This window comes from Plecotus auritus (genome assembly GCF_963455305.1).
Source record: "Plecotus auritus genome assembly, chromosome: 3".
Taxonomy (NCBI): Eukaryota; Metazoa; Chordata; class Mammalia; order Chiroptera; family Vespertilionidae; genus Plecotus; species Plecotus auritus.
In genome coordinates, this window is record NC_137772.1 from 197278832 (window position 1) to 197302902 (window position 24071).

The 24071-nt window shown below is 36.8% G+C and overlaps 1 protein-coding gene across 21 annotated transcripts in view; it reads right to left on the reverse strand.

Moving 5' to 3' along the window:
* Nucleotides 1–24071, reverse strand: part of PLEKHA5 (pleckstrin homology domain containing A5) — a 216445-nt gene that overhangs the window by 76423 nt on the left and 115951 nt on the right. For all 21 annotated transcript variants that reach the window (XR_013960293.1, XM_080662933.1, XM_080662925.1 and 18 more), the window contains 4 exons: nt 12030–12113; nt 11198–11318; nt 8534–8638; nt 6275–6347 (listed from right to left, as the gene is read on the reverse strand). Coding sequence is in view for 20 of the 21 variants with exons in the window: in XM_080662933.1 (XP_080519059.1) it covers nt 6275–6347; nt 8534–8638; nt 11198–11318; nt 12030–12113 (383 nt within the window). In the remaining variant the exon portion in view is untranslated. The remainder of the gene's footprint in view (nt 1–6274; nt 6348–8533; nt 8639–11197; nt 11319–12029; nt 12114–24071) is intronic.

Below are 24071 nucleotides of genomic sequence, written 5' to 3' on the forward strand. Positions count from 1 at the left end.
GATTTTTGCCCTCATTTCTAGAATAAATGGTGAACTTCTAAAATAAAAAGCTGCATTAGATAGATATTATTTCTATAGCTTGTCTTACAACATGGAACAAAAATTTGGTTTTACTATATTATGCTTATTCACATGTAATTCACAAATATAAAGAAGAAAAAACAAAACTGCAGATTTAGTCTAAAAGGTATAAAAAAAGATACAAAGTAAGTCATCAATTATAAAGAATGACAATTTAAAAGAATGAGTGACATTCTGATTTTTAAATCCAATTTTATGTTTATATAAAACAAATCAGAAACAGCTCATAAAGTCATCTTTAGTAAAAAATTATCATCAAATAATATATTCTTCTTTGTGGAAAAAAACTGACTTTCCTAAAGTTATTTCAGAACGTGCAGAGGGAACACAGTACAGGGCCACTTCCCTGTATGATCATGGATTGTTTCCCGGCAGGACACTAAGTAGCTGTGAGGTCTCAGGCAAGGTATTGATGCTGTGTATCTCGGTTTCATCAACCAGCAATTTGAGGAAAACAGGACTTACCTCAAAGAATTGTTGTGAGGGGTAAGTCAGTTAATAGACATAAAGAACATAATAATGCACTCTGTCCATATCAAGTGTTCAATAAATATTGCCATTATTATATAAAGTTAAAGACTGCATATAAAACCTTCATCCTTTTTTTTAAAAAAAATATATTTTACTGATTTCTTACAGAGAGGAAAGGGAGAGGATAGATAGATAGAAACATCGATGAGAGAGAAACATCGATCAGCTGCCTCCTGCACACCTCCCACTGGGGATGTGCCTGCAACCCAGGTACATGCCCTTGACCGGAATCGAACCCGGGACCCTTCAGTCCGCAGGCCGATGCTCTATCCACTAAGCCAAACCGGTCAGGGCCATCCTTTTTTTTAAAAAAAAAGATTTTAAATTGATTTTTTAGAGAGAGGGAGGGAAAGAGAGAAAGAGAGAGAGAGAAACATCAATGTGAGAGCAAAACTTCTATTGGCTGCCTCCTGCATGCCGGCAACCTCTCGCTATCTCAAGTCCACAACCAGGGCATGTGCCCTGACCAGGGCCTGAACTTTGTGGGACAACACCCAACCGAGCCACACTAGCCAGAGCATCCACTAGATTCTTCAAATGTTCCCAATCAGGGCATTCTTCTGTTTGGTTCTCTATCAAGCCCAAACTGAATAATTGCCTTACTTTCTATCACCCAGAGGGCGTGATATACTGCCAAACAAAGGGCAGGTGGTGAACAATGTTTATAGATGAACAAACTCTCTGTGGGGCTCAGCTGAGCCTTTTTAAGGTTGCACGGCAGTGCAATTTCTCCCTCTGCCCCATCCCACCTCCTTCCCTTCCCTGCCACAGGGAGTGGCGCCCCAGACACTCCCCAATAAGCCATTATCTTCATCATAGAGCTTGCTTCCTGGGGAACACAAGCTGGGACAGGAACCACAGAATCTCATCATTTGATTGGATTCAAGTGACATTTTAAATACCTGATTTCTACGTCAGCTTTAAAGATGTCGGAGAACAAGACAAGGAATACATACAAACTTACTAATTATCATTCCTCACCTAGAATACTTCAGTACTCTGTTAACTGGTCTCTTGGCTTCTGGTTTAAGTGCTAGGGTGATTTTTCTAAAACGCACACTCAAATCCTGCTGTTATTCTTGCAGTCAGAGGGGGTTTAAACTCATTAGGATGGCAAACAAATGCCTTTTATGCCCTGATATACTGTTTAGCCTTTACCTCCTGCTAGGTCTTCAGACATGACCCTCATCCCAGCAATATAAGCCCTATGTGTAATTTAACACATTCCATGTTCACCCATGGGAAGTCCTTTGCCTAGATCACCCTTGTTTCCTAATTCTTTCCTTGTACAGGCCTGGTCAACACTCATTCAACCTTACTGAACGCTATGACATTCTCTCTCACACTCCTTCAGCTAATTTGTGAGTTCCATAAGGAGAGGGGTTTACATGGTTTACTTCTGCATCTGCTACCTAATAAGAGGTCGGACACATCAAAAGCTCACTGCTAACTACCACATTAGTCTAGACCAGTAGTTGGCAAACCGCGGCTCTTTGGCCCCTTGAGTGTGGCTCTTCCACAAAATACCACGGCCTGGGCGAGTCTGTTTTTTTTTTTTGTTTTGTTTTTTTGTTTTTTTTTTTTTTTTTTTAAATATATTTTATTGATTTTTACAGAGAGGAAGGGAGAGGGATAGAGAGTTAGAAACATCGATGAGAGAGAAACATCGATCAGCTGCCTCCTGCACACCTCCCACTGGGGATGTGCCCGCAACCAAGGTACATGCCCTTGACCGGAATCGAACCTGGGACCCCTCAGTCCGCAGGCTGACGCTCTATCCGCTGAGCCAAACCGGTCAGGGCTTTTTTAATATATTTTATTGATATTTTACAGAGAGGAAGGGAGAGGGATAGAGAGCTAGAAACATCGATGAGAGAGAAACATCGATCAGCTGCCTCCTGCACACTGGGGATGTGCCCGCAACCAAGGTACATGCCCTTGACCGGAATTGAACCCGGGATCCCTCAGTCCGCAGGCCGACGCTCTATCCACTGAACCAAACCGGTTTCGGCCTGGGCGAGTCTATTTTGAAGAAGTGGTGTTAGAAGAAGTTTTAGACCAGTGGTCGGCAAACTCATTAGTCAACAGAGCCAAATATCAACAGTACAACAATTGAAATTTCTTTTGAGAGCCAAATTTTTTAAAAATATATATTTTATTGATTTTTTACAGAGAGGAAGGGAGAGGGAGAGAGAGTTAGAAACATTGATGAGAGAGAAACATCAATCAGCTGTCTCCTGCACACCCCCCACTGGGGATGTGCCCGCAACCAAGGTACACGCCCTCGACCAGAATCGAACCCGGGACCCTTGAGTCCGCAGGCCGATGCTATATCCACTGAGCCAAACCAGTTAGAGTGAGAGCCAAATTTTTTAAACTTAAACTATATAGGTAGGTACATTGTTATTAACTTAATTAGGGTACTCCTAAGCTGGCCTTTGCTAAAAACTCAAGGGGTCAAAGAGCCGCATGTGGCTCGTGAGCTGCAGTTTGCCGACCACTGGTCTAGACCATCATCATTTCTACATGATAGCTCCTAATAGTCTCTGCTACCTTCCCTCCCCTTTATAATTCATTCTCCAGTAGCAGTATGAATCATTCTTATGCTTAAAAACATCCAATTGTTTCCTTACAGCCTTTATGGTAGAATCAAGCTCCAATAAGAGTCCTACATTGGAGCGATCTCCATCTCTCCCATCCATCTCCTTCCTACTGCCAGCCACTCAGCTTGGTACACTGGTTTCTTTCTGCTCCTTCAATATTCCAAACACTTAAAGCCTTTGCATTACTGCTCCTCCTGCCTGGAATACTGTGTTCACTCTAGCTTCTCCTTGTAATTTAGACCTTGCTATTTAAAATATCTGCTGAGCCAGGCCGTGGTGGCTCAGTTAATTGAGTGTTGTCCTGTGCACCGAAAGGTTGCCTGTTCAACCCCTAGTCCGGGCACAAATGGAAGGCAACTAATTGATGTTTCTCCTCTTTCTTCCTTCCTCTCTCTAACAATGCCCTCCAGTGAGGACTGAAAAACAAAACACCAAAAACTGCTCAGAGTACCAATCCAGAGACCTCTTCCCAGTCCCAACTTTCATAATATGACCGTACTTTCCTAAAAGCACCTATCATGGTCTTTTTTTTACTTCTTTGAGTTTATTTACTGTCTCTCTGACCTCTCTAGTATGTAAGCTTCATGAGAGCTCTCTCTCACTGGTGTTTTGACAGCACCTGAAATGAAGCAGGTCCTGCTCAATAAATATGTGGTGAATGAATTAAGTTCCATGGTAAGTTTTGTCAAAAGGCTAACTAAAGGATAGAACAATCTAAGTGATTTATTCGAGCAGGTTCATAATCTGCCTGCTGTATTGCAAAGCGCAGTGGGAACCTGAGCCTCCACCTGGTGGTATTTGTTGCCAACCTATTGTAAAAAAAGTAACAAATCACTTGTTCTCTTTCAATTTCTTTCTGTCTTATTTCCCCTATCTGTAAAACACAAACTGCTCTGTCAAAAAATTCTGACAGCACACTCCGTGTGTTAGTATACCAGATGCTTTGAGAGATAAGGAAAAATGAATGAGGCCAATGTATTCAGCATACAGGAGAGATCTGGGTTGGGCTAAAAACTGGTGATTAAGAGAAGTGCTTGGGTGATAATTCTGGCTCTGACACTTACTAGTTGTGAGACCTCAGGCCACCAAATTGACCTTGCTGTCCCTTAGTTCCCTTTTGTATAAATGAGTGAAAGATGTCCCATCTTATCAAATGGCTGTGAGGAAGAGATGAAATAGATCATCTATGTTATGTGCTCAAACAACAACAACGACAACAACAACAAAAAACACTGAAAACTGTTCTGATCATCTCACTAAAATCTGATAGCTTTTATGTAAAACCTGACATTTTCTGTTGATAAAAATAGTAAAAGTATGTAATATCATATACTTCTTTCTAACCATCTGAAGAACAGAAATGAGTTAAATGTAATTTCTATCCTTTCTGCCCCCCCCCGCCCCCCATTTTACATTCCTCCTGTCAGGGGGACCGTACTAAAATTAATACATTGCATGCAAAATGCATATGGAATCTCACCCTCAACATAGCTTCTGAACTTAGCTTTATTTTTCTCAAATTAAGTGAAAAGTTTTTCTATTTTAATAAGTGATGAGGAGCACATTTCCATGGGCAATAATAATAGCAAATTACAAGGAATTCAGTGTTGTTTTTTGTTGCAATTTAACATTTAGAAATTTTTACATGAGAAATAGTAACAAGCATTTTCTTGTTCCCATTTAAAGCTTTAAACAGTCTATAAATATACTGAAAAGGAGAGGAAAGTACAAATGATAAGCTTAGGAATAAAGCCTGAGTTAAAACTCCTGACTTTCCTGAAAGAGTGGGAAGACCTTTAAGGAAAATTGTGGAGTATGCCTGGCACTGAACTGAAGATAACACCAAAACTGCAGCCTGACCACATCTCTATGACAAAATGAAAATTTATAGGTTTAGTTAATTCTGACTCAGCAGTACTTTTCAACCACAGTTTGCAGTGGGGTGTGGGGGGAGAAGATGAATACAAGTCTGGAAATTTCAAATTTTGAAGGTTAATATGCTTTATTATTGCTTTGACAGATGACTACAGAATTTTGCCACTATTTTTGGGTACAATCACAAAGTACTTTTTAAAAACTGCTGATTGGTCCTAACATCTTGTCATACATTTATCTAGAATAGCTATAAATTACTAATTACATGTTGACAATCTAATTCTTTTGTGACTGTTTCTAACCCGACTTGAAAGTCGGGAAGAAGTGATTGCTCAGATTCATGATTTTATGTTATAGTGGAAGCAGATTTCTATGGCGAGCACAGCCCATGTACACCTTTCACGGTGAGGTGCCGACTCTGTAGCACCTAACAGATCCATACAGCATACGAACAGAGGCTCTGACTTAACACTCTACTAATAATTTACTTAAAACTGTACTAATAACAGAAACACTTAAAGAAAAAGAGTTTATGATATCCAGACAGGGTTAATGAAGACTGCTACTCCATACCTAAGCTAATACCTTTTATTTCCTCTGCAGCAACACTGATAGCCTGGCATGTATCCTACAACTTTCTCCATCTTTCAGGGAGTTGTCACTGTTTGTTTAAAAAAGGAGGGGCAGGAAGGGATCAGAATGAATACATTTGTATGTGATTTTTTAATTTGCCAATACATCCTAGTAGTCTTTGATATCCTAAAATCATTTGCTGGGGAGAACGGGGTGTTTAGTGGACGTACAGCGGATCTGATAAAGCTGACGTGCAAAAAGAATCTCATCAAACGAATGATTTTTACCTATTAGGCACTGTATTAAAGGATAACATGATATAGTGAAGATTCATATGCTCTTTACACAGATCAGATTCCCATCATTAGATTATAGAAACGGGACCAAAATTCAGACTAATCTGTTTGAAAAACTAGTATATCGTCTTCTGTTCTATCTCAATTACTAGTATTATATGTCAATGAAAAAGAGGTTTTCTTGATACTGTTTGTTGACATAAAATAACAGAACTGTAATGTTTTTCTCTTAAAAAAACACACAAAACTATCCTATACTTAACATATATTCTATTGCAATTATGAAATAACACACTAAGACAGTGGTAAACTCACCTCTATAATAGAAGAGACAAAGGTCAGAAAGCACGAACCAGCGTTTCTTCCACAGCTTCATGCCAGTGCTGTCCTGCATTCAATCAGCATAACAAAGAACTTTTTTACATTTCAGGAAATTAAAACCCATTTCTGGTGCATTTATTTAAAATAAGCTTTAAAAACGAGGTGTGTTTGATATGTCTACACAGAAATCTAACTAAAAAGCTAATAAAAATTTGGGGTAGTTTTCTAGGGACTTGCATCATATAAAGATATTCCAAAGTACACTTGGTCTCTGAAGAGTAATACAGGCATGTAAAAGGAATACTGTTGAAGCAATCTTACTTGGTTTCACATTTTTAATCAATGTGAAATTCACACTTCTAGAAACATGTCTGTGAGCCTGAGGATAATGGAACCAAGAAGAATTGTGTGCATTCTGGTAAACCAGATTTAATAAATATGTTAATCGTCAACAAGAAGGAAAATATGTGAGGTGATTTAAAATGACTGTGCTAAAGAAACCTCAGCATATAAATACATTTCACAAACACAGTTTTCTTCTTACATATACGGTTTGCGTTTTGCTCACCCGGCAGGAAAGAGTGCCTATTTGGCAGCTATTTCTAAATAATTTAGTTCATAAAAATACCAAGCTCAAACAAAATTACAATTTTAATAAAATGTACCTTCCCAAACGTCCCATTTGCAATAAAGCAAGATTGCAAGAAAATATGAAACATGGACATGAAAAAGATGGAAGGGGGAAAAGAAAGAGGCCAGTTTTGATGTTCATCAATTAATATTTTTTAATTTAGTTCTAGTTGTAACCAGTATCTTATGACTTTGAACTAAGAAAATTGTATGGATGAACATCTCTTTTAAGAAAAATATTTGTCCTTAAGATTGACAGCTATGCCAAAGAAAGGACAAAAAAAAAAATTAAAGGTACATAGTACTTTCAATTCCCTAATTATATTGTCTTTCTTTAGCACAGGCACTTTTTAAAAGGTTAGATTTTTAAGCAGCTCTGCAAACAAATATTCTGTTAGTCACATACTTTATTGCACTGAACTATTTATGCATATTATGTGTCTTATTAGAAAGACTGTTAAAAAATCTTTTAATTTGGATAAGTTTAAATATAAGATGGTTAAAATATAGTAAATGATCTTTAAATAAAAATGAAAACTTGAACCAAAGTTACACACCCAATCATTTCAGTGAGAAATTGGCAAAACTAATTTGGGAATTCTTTGGATTTTTAAAATGATCCTTTTCCAATACATTAGCTTAGCTGCCACCCATCTTTCAGAGGGAGCAACATTTAATGAATGCTTCATATCGAATTCATTATTAATTTTAAGAATATAATGATTAGGTCATCTGAAAGCAATTAGCAATATTTGACAGAAAAAATTATGCACCACCAATGAAGTATTATTTAACTTGTTCTGTATCACCTGTACACATGCAGAATCAGAGACAGAACAAAACCAGATAAAGGTCTTAAATGCCAAATATATATCATCTCAGTTATCTGGTGGTCATTTAGCTGAAACCTAGCTGCAAACCAGAAATTAAATAAGAAAACAGCAGCCTATATGCAGTCAAAATAGATGTCATAAAGCCCAATGTACACACATCCTTATAATTCCAACACATATGACAAAGTTCCAAAAACATAAGTCATCAAGTTTCCCAGACAATAGAACAATATATAACCCAACTTATCAGGATGTTAACCATGTTTGGGCAAACAGGAAAAGAAGAAAAGAAAAAGAAAAAGAGAGAAAGAAAATAAAAAACAGCATTAAGAAAGAGTCCTTGAGAGCATAGAAGCAAAAATCTGGAAATCAGAAAAGTCTTAAATTATGATCAGATTTCTCTATAAATTAAGTATATAATTATATATTTCTCTAATGATTTTTATATGAACAGAAAAATGAACAATACCTCTGGATGGTTTTTTTTTCCAGTTTAAAAAATATTTCTGCTCGCCAAATTTTAACATGTTATTCCTAACATTTCATACAGCATATATTTAACTTCAAATCTAGACCTACCTGTAACAAGCACACAGTCCCCGTTCTAACCATCGTCCTTTCCTTGCCTCATTGGTTCCCCCAACATCCTTAGTGTTAATAGGAGTGGAAGAATCTGGGTGGCTCCTCTACAGGTCCTTCTCCATTTTACATAACTGTCTCAGGAACATTCAACCGGAAAAGTCCCTTTTGTTCTGTCCTTTTTCCACATCAAATAGGAAAAAATAAATACCTGTTTATAAAGCCAACCTCGTCTGACCACTGGTGCATTAGGGTTCCTTTTAATTGAATTTGATCTCTTTCCAAAATTATGAACTTTTTTCGAAGCCCGGGAGGTCTAAATAGAAAAAAGCACAAGGTGGTATTAATGATTAGATATTTGAGTTTATTTTTCATCCTCACAATTTTAATCTCTTTTCAGATTCCTCTGAAACTTGCAGGACTTAAATCTTTTCAGATGAATTATTGCAACTCTGCTTTTGCTGGCTTAGTTCTTCCAAGTGTAATAATTCTGCACAAAGACTTCTTCCCCCAGGATATTACAAAAGGATCACAGGTTTTACAATCTCTCCTTTAAAGGATGGACATACAATTTCTAAAAAGGCACCAGGTATGGCAATATTTTGTCGTACCTGCTACATAAATTGAATGAACCCTGAATACACAATTATTAACAAATCTTGAAGAATAAACCAAAAGACAGAACTTTATGCATTATACCTGCATTGAATAGTGTTGTTTCAATTACAAAAAAATTAGCAGCAGGTCACAAGAGAAATATTCAGATATAAAACACAAGCAAACAAATCACACATCAAGTCAAAACAGGGCTTAATGTCACGGACAAATCTGAACTTGAATGATACCAGACAGATGGTGTTTACTATATTCTTAGAAGTACATATAAGGATACACAAACTTTTAAGATACTGCTATATTTAGCATAATGATTTATTTTGGCATAAATGGTAGTAGAAACGAATGAACATAAAAACAAAGAAGCTGAATTTTAATTTCTGTATGAAAGTAAGTAATTTCGAGTGATCTCTTATTTTCCAACTTACTTAGAATCTTAAAGCTAGGTTATTTTATTAGATTTTTTTGTTTTACCTAAAGCATGTGTTTTTTAAAAAAAATTAATTTACTTTTAATGTTTAAATATAATCTAAAACTAAATGGGCCCTAACCGGTTTGGCTCAGTGGATAGAGCGTCGGCCTGTGGACTGAAAGGTCCCAGGTTCAATTCTGGTCAAGGGCATGTACCCTGGTTGTGGGCACATCCCCAGTAGGAGGTGTGTGCAGGAGGCAGCTGATTGATGTTTCTCTCTCATCAATGTTTCTAACTCTCTATCCCTCTCCCTTCCTCTCTGTAAAAAAATCAATAAAATATATTTAAATAAATAAATAAAAAACTCAAATGGTACAAAAAGATACACCAGGACCAGTCTACTTCTTTCTCAGTTCTGGACACGATCACCCAAAGAATCACTGTGTGTGCATCTTTGTGTCTATCTACCTCAAATAATTGTTTTCATAGATATGGAATATCTCCCCCCCCAAATGATTTAATATATAATATCTACTATTCTGTTCCTCTATTTCTTGGAGCTCACTATATAAAGAAAATGGCTATTTACACTCTTGTCTGTGCTATAAAACTTTTAAACTTTGTAAATTTTAGCATGTTATTCCTAACATTTCATACAGCCCAATGTATGAAAACCTTTTCTGGTTTTAACTGGCATTTTTTCATATTATGAAGGATCTGAGCACCTTTTTCACATATTTTTAGAAAAAAGCTATTTTTTTTCCCCTTCCTGTAAAGTGATTTTACATATTTGCCCATTTAAAAACTGGGTTTGTAAGCCTTTTTCTTACTGGTTTCACAGCACCTCTTTAATTATAAAGGAATTATTCTTTGTTACATGTATTGCAGAAATATGCATGCATAATAATTTTCTATGGTTGAATCTCTCAATTTGAGTTCTGAGTTTTATATCATTTTTAGAAAGCCCATTCACATTCTGAGTTTCTCCTTTTTTTTTTCTTTAATATTTTTATAGATTTTTAGAGAGAGGGGAAGAGAGAAGGAGGGAGAGAGAAACATCAATGTGAGGGTGAAACACTGATTGTCTGCCTCCTGCACACCCTCTATCGGGGATTGAACTCAAAACCTGGGCATGTGCTGGGACTGGGAATTAAACCAGCAACCTTTTGGTACATGGGATGACACCCAACCAACTGAGCCACAATGACCAGGACCTTTCTTTCTTACAAACAAACCTTTCATTGTTAACATTTCAATGCCTGATCTACCTGGAAAATTTTTGGTGTAAAGTATGAGGCACTGATCCAACTTTCTTTCTAGACGATGACTTAGTGGACCCTAATGCACCTATAATTTTTCTAGATTTTAATTAAAATTATTAATGAAGCATTATAATATTCAGTTATCCTACTAGCATTTTATATTATACAAGAACTACAAATTATATAATTATTTACATTTATTTTTAAAGAGTGTAAGACTGCTCACTCCAGGCATACTTAATAGGAATTTCTAGGCCATTATATTAATCTTCACCTTTAAAACTTAAGGTGATTCAATAAATTGCTATTCTTTCACACAAGCATCCATTACATTTGTAAAATTATTCAAAATCTGAACTCTGTAATATTTTAAAAAATATAAGTCATTGCATTATTAACATATAATCTTATAACTTTATATTCCAAGCCATTGCTTATTTCAATTACTGCGAATATAATTAGGTTCATGTAGTAATAAAAATGAAATGATTATTCTATAATTATAAAATCTACTGAGAGTCATAGTAAGATACTGACTACCAATTATACCAGCTATCAATAATTAACAGTAAGCACAATAACTTACTCTGCCTACAGGGCTCATTGGATGTACTGCGTAATCTGAAGTCATGTTGTAGTTAGAAGCTTCGTTTGTCATACTTATAGATCGTTCCTTCTTGTCTTCAGATGTCATAGTTGGAACAGTCCTGAAAATATATGTCAGAATGCTAGAACTTGCTGAGTATTTAAACTGCTTTACAATAAAGCTTACCTAGAGTTAACAATGCTGGAGTCCTACTTTCTCAAAAAACGTGGATACTAGGTAGAGCTTAATAAGCTCTACAGTCAGGACTTAATGTTTACAACTACTTTAATACTTCTCCTAATCACAACGTAAGTAAATATGTTTATTTTAGTAAGCATTAATAGATATCCTACTTGGAAATGTAAAAATTTAGTTACAAGATTAGCTATATCAGCGATATCAATAACTAATATTTGTGAATAGATTTCTAGTATAAGATATTTCCACACATATTTTATTTGATACTTATAAAAATCCTGAGAAATGGTAATTACCACTATCTCTGATTTAATGATGAGGAAACTGAGCTCAAATTAGTTTCACAGTCTGACCAAGTTTATAGCTTCTGACCTTACACCCTAGGCTCTTGAAATATCTCTTTTTGAACTACTGGATAAACATCTTTTGAAATTATATTCCTTATAAAAACATTTTTTGGTAATATTTCTATACCACACATAATAAACAGATGTCATTCTGTTATTATACTTAACTGCACATATCCAGATAAGAAAACTGCTAAATTGTACTGCATTAAGTAAAATATGGGTAACAGCAATCGCAATGCGAATGCCATTTTGAACAGAGGCATTCCACGAAACTCTTTACTTACTGTTCATTCACTACAAAAATACAATTGTCCTGTGATGGTTGTCCTGTGACTGGGTGTTTACAGGTCACTTTCCTTTCATTATGGCTGAAAGAAAAGAGAAAGAGAAAATGTATGTATGTACTTTCATTATCACAAACATTTTCCTAATATTCTTATAGCAAAATAGCCACTTCTATATTAAAACACTGAAGTTAGTGAATAAAAGAAGATGAAATTCAAACCCATAGCTGTTGAAATATACCTTTTTTACTATCCACTGTGTGTTCACATGTAAATGCCACTTACAGTTTTACAATACAGATAAGCTCAACCCTCCAGTCTGACCTCAATTCTTTCTTCCCACTATTTTATAAATAAAGTTGATTTGTTTCCATGGTCAATGCATTTTGATAGGTAGGCTACAAAAGTGAGTACTAGTATCTACCCACCTCCATTACTTTGTATCTCAATTTAAGCACTTAATGCTAAAATTCACATATGGGGGAAAAATTAACAGTACTACTATAAGGGCACTAGCACATTAACAAATAGTACCATTTGAAGAGCAGTAACTTACGGTGTTTTTGTTTTACAAAAGAATTGCTATATAAATAACGTAATGGGATTGCTTTTTGTGATACTTGAGGAAAATATGCTATAGAAAAGTGGAATCTGCAGGAGAAAATAAAAACCTTAAATAAAAAGTAAAAACAGAAACAAAGAAAAAATCTACTTGTTAGTTATGTGTGCTGAAAAAAAGTTTGCTTTGAATTTAAGGATGACATCACTTCTCACCCTTTTGGCTAAGATCGAGTGAATTAAAGAATGACTATTTTTTGGGGGGAGTAAGACCTTAACATAAGAAATACTATTCTTTCAAGGTTGAGTGATAAGATTAGGTCTTCTGCTGTCTTCTTGAAATGAGAGTAGAAAATATCCCCAACTATTTATCTAGCTAAGCCAAAAAATATTAGATGCCCAAAGTAATATACAATATACACTGACATAGAACACATATCATCATGTTAAAATTAACATTTTTTCCATTGGGTTTTATCCATAAAACAACCTAACATTGGTATGTTTTAACTTAGAAGATTTACTTTCATTACAAAGAAATATTTCAAAATGTTATATTGAATAGAATACTGCTTTTAAATCTTCAAAGATTATTACATGTGCACTGAATTTTGGGAACTCTACAACCACAAGCCACAAACTTTCTGGCAAACTTTAGATACTTAAGTTCCTTTTCCAAACCCTAACTGCCATTAATATTTTACTGGTAACTCAGTACTTGAAATTCTAGCCATTAAAATAAAACTAAAACCATATAGAAGAAAAAGTACAGATACAGTTTTTTAAAAATTACACATTTGACTGAAGTCATAGTAGAATGATTGGTAGACTATAATGAGTTTCTATTATTTCTTCAGTTAATTAGTCTACTAAGCACATGTTACTATATCACTTATTTTTGTGGTAGTTTGCCTTTATACAAACATATCCAATAAGTGTTAAGATTTAGTGGGTTTTAGATATTTATTTGGGTGGTATTTTTATTACATAAAAAATAAGCAAGTGCCTCTCTTACCTATTAATTTTAAAAAAGTACCATAGTGGAAATAAATTTATGTAATAAGCAATACATTGGTAACAGAATAACAAAGAAAGTGTAGCCTCTGGAGATAACTGGAAAATACTGAAGTACTCAAATGTGATGACCATTATGAATGTGTCAAGGTATGTAAATTCTGATATTTAAACAGTATGAAACACCATGGGAAGAAGAGGGAAAAGTAACCTTTGACAGGGATTAGATTATCTAGTAATAAAAAATGGAGAATAGCTATTTTTTCCTTAAAGCGTCTCCTTGGGAACGGGCATTAAAGAGCTAGAGTTGGCTTAGTGATAGAACAGAAATATGAAAATTCTTTTTATAAAAACCAATACTGCACAAAGAAAACAAACACCCCCCTAGATCTTGCATCATTTCCCCATACTATGTCATTTTACCTGGGAGGGATACAGTAGACTCTAAGCCTAATATTCTAGAGGCTCTAAATTATAACAATATGGCTCTGCAGTAATTATTGGGCTAAGAGACTACAATGACTTCCTGAACACTAAATAGATTTAAGTAACCATTAGACAAGGTGTAGGACAATGAAGAAATTTAAATAAAGAATGATTAAAATGGAGCCCAAACAGTCTCTTCCCTAAAAGTGGGCACTATTTCAATTAAATTGACATTTTTATAATCTCATCTTAAAGTAAAACTAAATAAAAATCTTAATATTCCACCTTAGTTAAAAGACCAGTGACTAAAACCAACATCAAATATGAATATTTTTACATTCTTCTTCTACTACTTAATGTTCTTGTATTAAATTAACATAATTCAATAAAATCTCTAAAAACACTCTGAGGTCTTTTATTGTTTTTAATAAACGAAATAGTCTTTCCTAATATATTTACCTAACTGCTAACACATAGCAAACTAACAAGTTTTCTGAAATGTTTACTCATTTGTTCTGACTAATACAATATTCCTAAAATCTGGCTCTTGGTTACTAAATAACACACACACACACACACACACACACACACACACACACACACACATAGTGCATTTTCTAAAATGTTAAATCCCCAAAATCTGTACAATGGTATATTTTGAGCTATAGTTAGTCAAGATTACTAGAGGTTTCTATAAAATTCAAAATCAGAAGAACAAAATTTTACAGGCAATTAGAATAAAAATATTGCCATCTCCTGTAAAACAACATACTTACCAAATGGAAAAACCAGAGTAAATAGAAAAACCAGAGTCATATTTTCTAGTCATTTTATCAAAATCTAATCAAAATCAATAAAATGTATGACATAGCAAAAGATCAAATCCAGTCCTAACTGTAAAAACGTGGTAATTTCCCACTACCTGACAGGACTGTCCATCCTCATTGCTCTTAAGCAAATGAATTTTATATACATTTTTAGATATTTAAAAATTTAATTAAGATATTTTTCAATTTAAAAACCATTCCTTCTTATTATAATGGCATTTACACTTTATTTCTATAATACGTTGCATTTTTACGTACAATACCAAAGGATAAACATAATTTCTAAATCATTCACAGAAACTAAAAATGAGTTAAATAGTGACAGCCAATAAAAAAAAAAAAATCAGTGTAAATAAAATCCAAGTGAGTCTTTCCGGGGGGGAAAAAATCCCCGCCCCCCCCCCAAAGGCACCTGTTAATGTATAAAATTCTTTTTTAACGCCTAATACGCTAACTCTTTAATACGTATAGCATCAGGGCACTGAGGGAGTTGGCTGGCCCCCTGTTAAGTGCCCAGTCATGACCACTGTCCCTGGCACAGAGGAGGAGTGCCTGCCTGCCTGCTCAGGGCCATGAGGGCCGGCCCGGAAGACAATGAATGATTCCCGGCCTTTCCTCAATTCAACCAGTTTGTCCCCTCCGTTATTTACAAAGCGTATGTTTTCAATCAGCCTAAACTTGCCATCTTTTTTGTAGTCACAAGTTTGGTTGCTGCTGGTTTTTTTGAAGGGCCTCAACATTCAAATCAGGAGTACCATCAGTTTCACTATAATACTTGTGCAGTAGTGTGTTCCAGTGGGATTCATCTATTAGGGAACAATCTGAGCATCACATAAATTCCATATTTGTTTATGCATGAACCTGTCTGTGGGAAACTCCAGGAGAATGCAGAGAACTGCACCCAACAGAATTCCCAGCCACATGGGTGCACACACATCACACGTCGGCACAACTTCAACCATTTGCCGGCGACCTGAGGTCACTGCCTGTTTTATGAAGCACACTCATCCACAGGTGATACAACTTTCTGTCTAATTCCATACATCCCTACTTCCAGCACTTCCCAATAACTCACAAGCTGAAGCCCTTGCAATGTCCATTCCCACAAGCAAACGGCAGGTCTTTTTCAAGGCAAAGTGTATTTGCGGTATTTTTGTATTTCCTATCCATTTAATGTGTGTGAAACAGTGCAACCACTTTTATTAGGTTCCTGTGTTTATTTGTATGTGTGACTAATGAACTTTTTTGAGTGGTATGCTCTGAAACCCATTTTTAACAGAAGCCCCATGCTTTTCATTGCCCAATTTTGCACAGTGGGGTGATTTTTAGGAACATATGTGTTGTGTTATAGCAAAACGGACTGTGCTACTATGTTAAGAAGTAACATACCTCTCTATGCTATTAGAAAATACATTTGAGGCTTTGCGCGACAAGGTGTCAGATTTAAAATCCTTGCCAGGGATTTTTACGCTTCATAAATGAAAAGGTAACACTGGAAGATACGGTTTTACATAAATTTGTGTTTCTAGAGGAATATGTACTTACAAAGAAGGTATGGAACTCAGGTCTTGATATAAAACATTCGGTCATCTTGTTTCTGAACTCACTGTGGCACAGCAAGAAGTCCAAACTTTTCTAAATATAACCCTAGGTGTTCATCTATTCTCCCTTCCAGATATCTCTCTGTCTGTGAAATTTTAATACATAGGTTTAGATCCGTAGTTCCCAACTAGGAGTGATTTCATCTTTCAGGAGACACGTGGAAATATCTGGCAATAGTTCTGAATGTCACAACTGGGAAGTTACTACTGGTATAATGGGGGAAAGCCAGGCAGCTGCTAACCACCTTTCAATGAACAGGGAAGTTTTTGACATGAAGTAGTAGCCAGGTCGGAACGTCAGCACGGCTGATGCTGGGAAACCCTGCACCAGGCCTTCATAGCCCTCTAAGGATGAACTTGAATGAATAAGCCACATGCATTATTTCTCTAGAGAGAACAGAGGCTGCAGGAAATAATGGCAGTTGAGAGTACAGGTTCTGGAGTCAGACCCCAGTTCCTCCACTTACTAGCTATGTGGTGATCTTAGGCAAATTACTTTATCTCTCTATACCTCAATTTCCTCCATTTAATAACCAACAACCTGTATCCTAGCTACTGTCAGGGGTCCTCAAACTTTTTAAACAGGGGGCCAGTTCACTGTCCCTCAGACTGTTGGAGGGCCGGACTATAGTTTGAAAAAAAAACTATGAACAAATTCCTATGCGCACTGCGGGCCTGGGACGAGTCGGCTGCTAAGCAGGACAGGCAGCGGCACCCGGCGGGCCGGATAAACGTCCTCGGCGGGCCGCATGTGGCCCGCGGGCTGTAGTTTGAGGACGCCTGGCAAGATTTTCAGAACAGCCATAGGTACTGGAGATAGTAGTGAATAAAACAAACAAAATCCCTTGCCCCCACTTTCTAGTGCAGATATTCATGAGGATTTAGAGTGAACAGTATGAACGTGCCCTGGAACACAAGTCCTCGATAATTATTTACTTTCATTATTGACTATAGGACGATCATCTTGCTTCTGGTAAAAATACCTGCCCCTAACACGTCGAAAGGAGAGAGGAGAAAAGTAATCCATATATATAAAAGCCTAAGCAACCGAACAACAGAACGACTGGTCGACTGGTTGCCATGATGCGCACTGACCACCAGGGGGAAGACACTCAACACAGGAGCTGCCCCCTGGTGGTCAGTGCGCTCCCACAGTGGGAGCACCACTCGGCCGAATGACCCGTCCCGGCAGCCCACCAGCCCGGCGGCAGCCACTCATTCCCTCAGTAGACCTTCAGGTCCAATCTCTGGAGAATGGGCCAGGCACCGACAGAATGGCGCCCACTGCACAATCCCTCGGGCACCACGGCTGCTTCCCCTCCCTAGACGCTCCCCAAGGAAGAATAATATAAAAGCGGCCGCCAGGTGGCTCCCAACAACCCGCGTGAACGTCAGCGGGATGGATCTGGCTCCCAGGCCAGCAAGGGCATCCCACAGCCCCACCCGGAGGGCCGATCGCTTTCCGGCCCCCCCTCAGCCCCCTCGGGACGGGCACCAGACACAGGGCTCATGGCTGGCAAGTGCCGCTGCAGTGGCACAAGCCCCTCCCGATCAGGACGGACTGGGCGTCCTGACAGGAGACGTTTGGAAATATCTGGCAATAGTTCTGAATGTCACAACAGGGAAGGCGCAGCAGGGCCTGGATGAGCGGGAGCAGCAGGCAGTGATAGACTGCTGGTTTTGGCCCAATCCCTGCAGGCCACGCCGAGGGACCCCACCCGTGCACGAATTTGTGCACCGGGCCTCTAGTTCCCATATAAAAGCTCCAGAGGAAGATCATGCTTTTATGCTAGCAAACGTAATACGTGAGCAGATTCTTAAATAGTGACAACACTTAAAAAAAAAAAAATGGACTCAGCTCTTCTAGGGATTTCAGGTTTGAAGGAAATAGGTCATATTCACTAGCTCAATCTGAGGATCATGCCGTATCGAAGGCCCAGAAAAAAGGATTAAATCAATGCCAGTTTTAGAAAAGACATCAAGAAATTGACAAACAGCAACACAAACTGCTTGCTCTTCGGCATAATGGCCTCTTCACCATTTACTCCCAGACATTTAATCATTTACTGTAACTAGAAGATCAAAGGAAAGACCTGCTTATTTAAAGCCTCTATGGAACTATTTCATTCAATAATAATTTGGTTTTAAAGGATCTTAAGATGAATAAATCAGTTGCATATAAACTGGTATATATATTTCTATCAAATTATATACACAACAAATTAAAAAGGACATGTTTATCAGCAAGAGAAGTTCATTAGTCTACCCAATGGCTTTCCATGTTGTGTATGTATGTGAATCAAACAATAAATCATGTAGGCAACTGTACGGAAGAGCGAGGCTAAGCTGTGCTACTGTGAAGCAGTTCTGAGCTTTCTGGTAGCCTACATAAAAAGGGAAAGCTGATCCACTACAGAGTTCCTATAACCTATTTATGGAAACAGCAAGTTACTGCAATTCTAATAGCAGGTGCTTTTATATAACAAATAAATTGCATGGCAGTGCTCTGAAGCTAGGGGAGGCCAGTATTTGTGTCCCTTCCAGGGTCACTGAAGTGAGACAACCTTTTGTTATTGTTCCATCCACATCCAGCCTTCCCTCAGCAGAAGGCTTATAGAGGAGAATGACAATGAAATCTCTACAGAACGGAAAGACCCCCGCCCCCAATAGGTGCATACAATGCACACAATGCACATTTCAAATATAAACCCCAATAAAATGGAGAGAGGAAAAAGCACTTGCTCAATAATATACAGTGTTTTAAATTTCTAGTAAAATGATAAAAGTCAGTGATACTTAAGTAACTATTCCATTCTTAAGTGTTTTCAAACTACTCTAGGGGAAAAAATGGAAGTATTCAACACAATTAACAATGGGCTGACTTATAACATGTGGTTGAAAAACTCCTGCTATCCAATAGTAGGCCAAAACTATGCAACCTTTATTCAGTGCAAGAAACCATAAGTCATATAGGTAATATACCCTATAAGAAGTTCTTTAAAATATTAAGATTTATATAATTTTTGCAAAAGTAAGTATGGCACCGAGTACTAGATTAAAAAATTAAAATGAAAAAAATGAGAGCAATGCTACACTGATTAGTACATATCATATTATTTGAAACAAGTATATAAAGGAGCTATGCCTGATTTAAAACATAACAACATTTCGACTTCAAGGAGATATGATTATTTATAAGCATGTGATATAGCAGCACTGAGTGGCCTCTCTTATTTAGCTAGGCATCCTCATAGTCGTCGCAAACTGGCTGCTTTAGTCTAAAATATCATGGGCAGACCACAAGGTCCAAGGGCGAAATGTAAAGTTTCTCTTTACATACACATTTTCAAAAAAGTTTCCCCAAATCTCCCTGGCCAACTTTTCCTAGAATGTCACTAGCCAGATGTATGAGTCTATTCCTAATCAAATCAACGGTAAGTGAACTTACATCGATCAAAAGTCTCCACTTTGCCTGCTGCCCTCCTAGAGGGGAGTGAAAAAAATAAGTTTCTATTATACCAGCAAGAAAAAGTTGGGAAGGGACAGGCTCGTTGCAAAGAAAACACTTCATTTTTCTTAGAGAGGGCAACTCACATCTCTTCCAAGAAAACACACTAGAATATTCAAAACTAGATTTCGCCATTCCACCTGGTAAAACAAACGAACAAACAAATATGGTTTTATAAATTTTTTCCTTTGAGAAGCTTTGGAAAGGCAAAGAGGGCTATTTTACAGAAAGTCAAAGAAACTCTTGAGGTTTTATTTCCACTCTCAGAAAATGTTTTAAAAAATGTTGTGGCCAATCAATAACTATGTCCTGGCAACTTGTTGGCAAGTCTCTCCTTTGAGAGTACTTGTATTTGTGCACTTGTGTGCATGTGTGTTAAAAACACCTTTATTTTAGGGGTAACCTCCGTTACTGTTTTACTACAAAATTCATTCTCTTTTCTAATTTAAGAAATAAATATTGAAATTGCTAATAATGTATTGTCAGTAAGAGCCAATATAACTCTTGTGAGTGGTATGTTAGACAAAAGCAAGCTTTATTAGGTAGTGTTCTGTATGTGCAACCATAGCAATGAGGTTGAAAATTTATCCACTATGCATAAAAAATACGTATTTTACAAACTCTGTCTGTCCCACAGAAGAAATTGTGGTTGCCTCTTATTAAACTCAGATGCAAACCATTTGCATGCTTTGCTCTGAATCATGTATTTCTCATGAGAAAGAAAGAGGACTTAATTTAGTATAAGGAAAATAGGATATCACAGTGGTTTGGCAATTCTTCTGGCAACCCTGGGAATGAAGCCAGCATCATGACTTGGACTTCTATAAGGACCCAACCCATAAAAGCAGCCACATCCACAATGTTGTCAGGTTGGAACAAGGCAAAAGAGATGTGGACTCTATGGAAGCTATTGTATTTCTCAAATTTAGGTAGAAAATTATAGAGCCAACAGTTCACATGTTAGTTACAGCTCTTGATTTCAGTATCCTTATTCTCAAACCAAAAAGAGTACTGTAAGTTCTCAGTTTAGACTTGGTTTTATTATACTCTCAGTCAATTATACTCTCCAGCTTGTTTTAAAGTTGAATAGCTTTTATCAATTGAAATCATAAAGCCTTACCACTTTGAGACTCAAACAGTCTCAAATTAGGTAAACAAACAAAACACAAAAAGCCTTATTTGTAGCAGTGACTTAGTTATTAAATCAGTTATCTCATTAAATCAACTGGCTTTCTGGTAGTCCAAGTAACTTTCTAAAAATGTTTTTATTGATTTTTAGAAAGGAAGAGATAGATAGAAACATAAATGATGAGAGAGAAGCATTGATCAGCTGCCTCCTGCACGCCCCACACTGGGGACGGAGCCCGAAACCCGGGCATGTGCCCTGACCGGGAATTGAACCATGACCTCCTGGTTCATAGGTCGACACTCAACCACTGAGCCACACCGCTGGACCAAGTAACTTTTAATATACTGTTAAATGTAAAATTCATTAATGTTTTATACCGATAACTATTTTCATTTTTTTAATAAAAAGGAGAAAAATGTTATGCTGAAATCTGACTACCACAATGACCATTCTTGCAAGTTATTTTTAAACTGAAAATATGATAGCATGAAAAATTGTGCCACAATTAAAGGCAATGTTTTAAGAACAGAAGAAAAACACCAAGAGCGCCCTGCCTTTTTTTGAGAAACTGAATTCTTGAGCCTTGGTTATGTGAAGAAGTAACCACACCAACTTAGAAATCTACAAGATTGTATTTTTTTTTTCAAAACATGAAAAGTGTATATGTCCTTTCCCCACATTTAGTTCTAAATGCTACTTGCCTTTAACTTAGAATTAACTGCTTCCAGACATCCTGCCCAAACCTCAGCGATTCATTTATCCACCATCTACAAATTCTCCTTAAGGTCTTAACCCATTATCTTCTACCCTCTCTCCTCTCATCATTTAGAAAATGGATCATCTCAGATTTCCTGAGGGAACGAGAGAACTCAGGTGGGAGCACCTCACAGATGGAGCCTCCCTGCCAGCATTCCATTCTAAAATCATCACCTTAATAACCACCACTTGGGCATCACACTCGGTGCTGCTCACACCCTCAGTTGTGTCACACACTGTACTTGAAACTTGACAATCAACCCTCATACAGACCCTTTGAGGCATTCCTATCTTCGCTTTACACATGGGTACACTGGGCTCACAGCATTGAAAGAGTTGTCCAAGGCCTGAGCTGCATCCTTTTCAGATCCTCACCTTTCAAATGCTGCCCCTTCCCTGACTCTCATCACAGCCAACGAGACTTTTCGGTTCTGCCCTACATCTTCTCCCATTTTCTGCTCAGTGGTAAAAACAAACGAACAAAACACCAAGCTTTCCTTAGAGGCCCTTCCCCTCTTCCACGGACAGGGAACTCGCGGCCGCCCTTGCTGCGCCTCTCCTCTCCTCTCCTCTCCTCCTCCCATGTCGCTGCCGAGCATCACCCCACGTCTACGTCTATCTGAAGTACGGTAATGAAACCTTTCCTGATTCTAATTTCGTTTTAAATCCACTATCTTTTTTCTATCTTCCTATTCTTTATGGCTTCTCAGTCATCTTCCATTCTTCGCTGCTCAGACAAAATTATCACATATTTACAAATGGTACTTCTCATTTCCCTGATAATAGGTACAAAAAAATTTAAGTACAAATAACAACAAATGTAAAGCATGGGTTTTACAAAAGCACCCAACAGAAACAGAAAATATTGCTTTTAACAGTGGGAAAATATCAGTTTGAGGTGATAGCTGAAAGTCTAATGCTGAAAGCATTATTTCAGACTAGAAATAATACAGATAGAGAATAAAAATTTCAAAATATGAGGCTCATATATAAATTTATCTGTTTTAGTTTTTGGTTATTTATAGATAATTTCTAAATCTCACGAAAACAAAAACAAAAACAAAAACAAAAACACCCACCTTCTGCAACAAAATCAACATACACATTTAGAATCTAAAAAATACACACTTGATAATAGATTTTCAAGAATTTTTGGAAGTAACGTAAGAAAAATTCAATTAACACCATGCTCGTTACGAACAAAATGTAACTATCACATTAATAACTGTTATCCACCTGAGTGTTATGGCACAATTACCTTTTAGATCACTTGTAAATTATAATTCTTTCACTTGTAAGTCATCTAAGTGATCTTTAACTTAAAAGGGAAGTTTAAATGACACGTTATAGTTAAAACATAAATATGATTCTTAGAATATACACAACCACAAAAGTAATTTAGTTTTCTACCAAGAATTCAAGAATTAGGTGATGTTTCTCACCCTATGAGAATAGACAGCTAATATCACCATCATTGCTTTAGTTCAGGCACTTAGGTTCCCAAGACTCTTAAACTCCCTACCCAAATATAAGCTAAACTTGAATGTGCTAGCAGAGTAAGATTTCTTAAAAAGAAGTAAAATTATGTCACTTTGTTGCTTTAAATCATTGTTGGCTCTCTGCCCTATTTTTAATGTAAAACACAATGGTTTACATACAGCTATAATTTAATGAATGAGAAGCCTGATGGTTTGATCTAAGGTTAAAGTTTACCATTGAATGATCTATACAAAAAGCACTTGTGAAGCCACAGAACAATGAAAATGATGACAGGGTGCATTTTAGTGGTTTAAAAGAATGCTTTTTGAAAATTTCTAGTCACCTGCATAAAAATATTATTAATTGCAAAAGCCTACTGGGGTTTTAAAATAAAACTAAGCAGAACCCCAACTCAGAAATATGCCAGCAGTAGACATATTCTTCTTGGCATTTGAAAGTATTAATGTGACAAATATGTGAATTAATGAAATTTTAGGACTATATGCATCTATCTCCTTATATTCCCTAATGAATGCTAAGTAGAAATGTTTTATTTTATTATAACACGTATTAAATGGAAGGAAGCAACAAATTAGAAAAAAGTTAAATTTAAGCATCATGTCTTTCATGTGTCATCTATCACTTGAATGTTAACCTAATTCTAACCTACATATAACCACACAATTTAAAAAAGAACCAATTGTTTTATTGTAGATGAGACATTCTTTCCTAAAGTCAAACTGA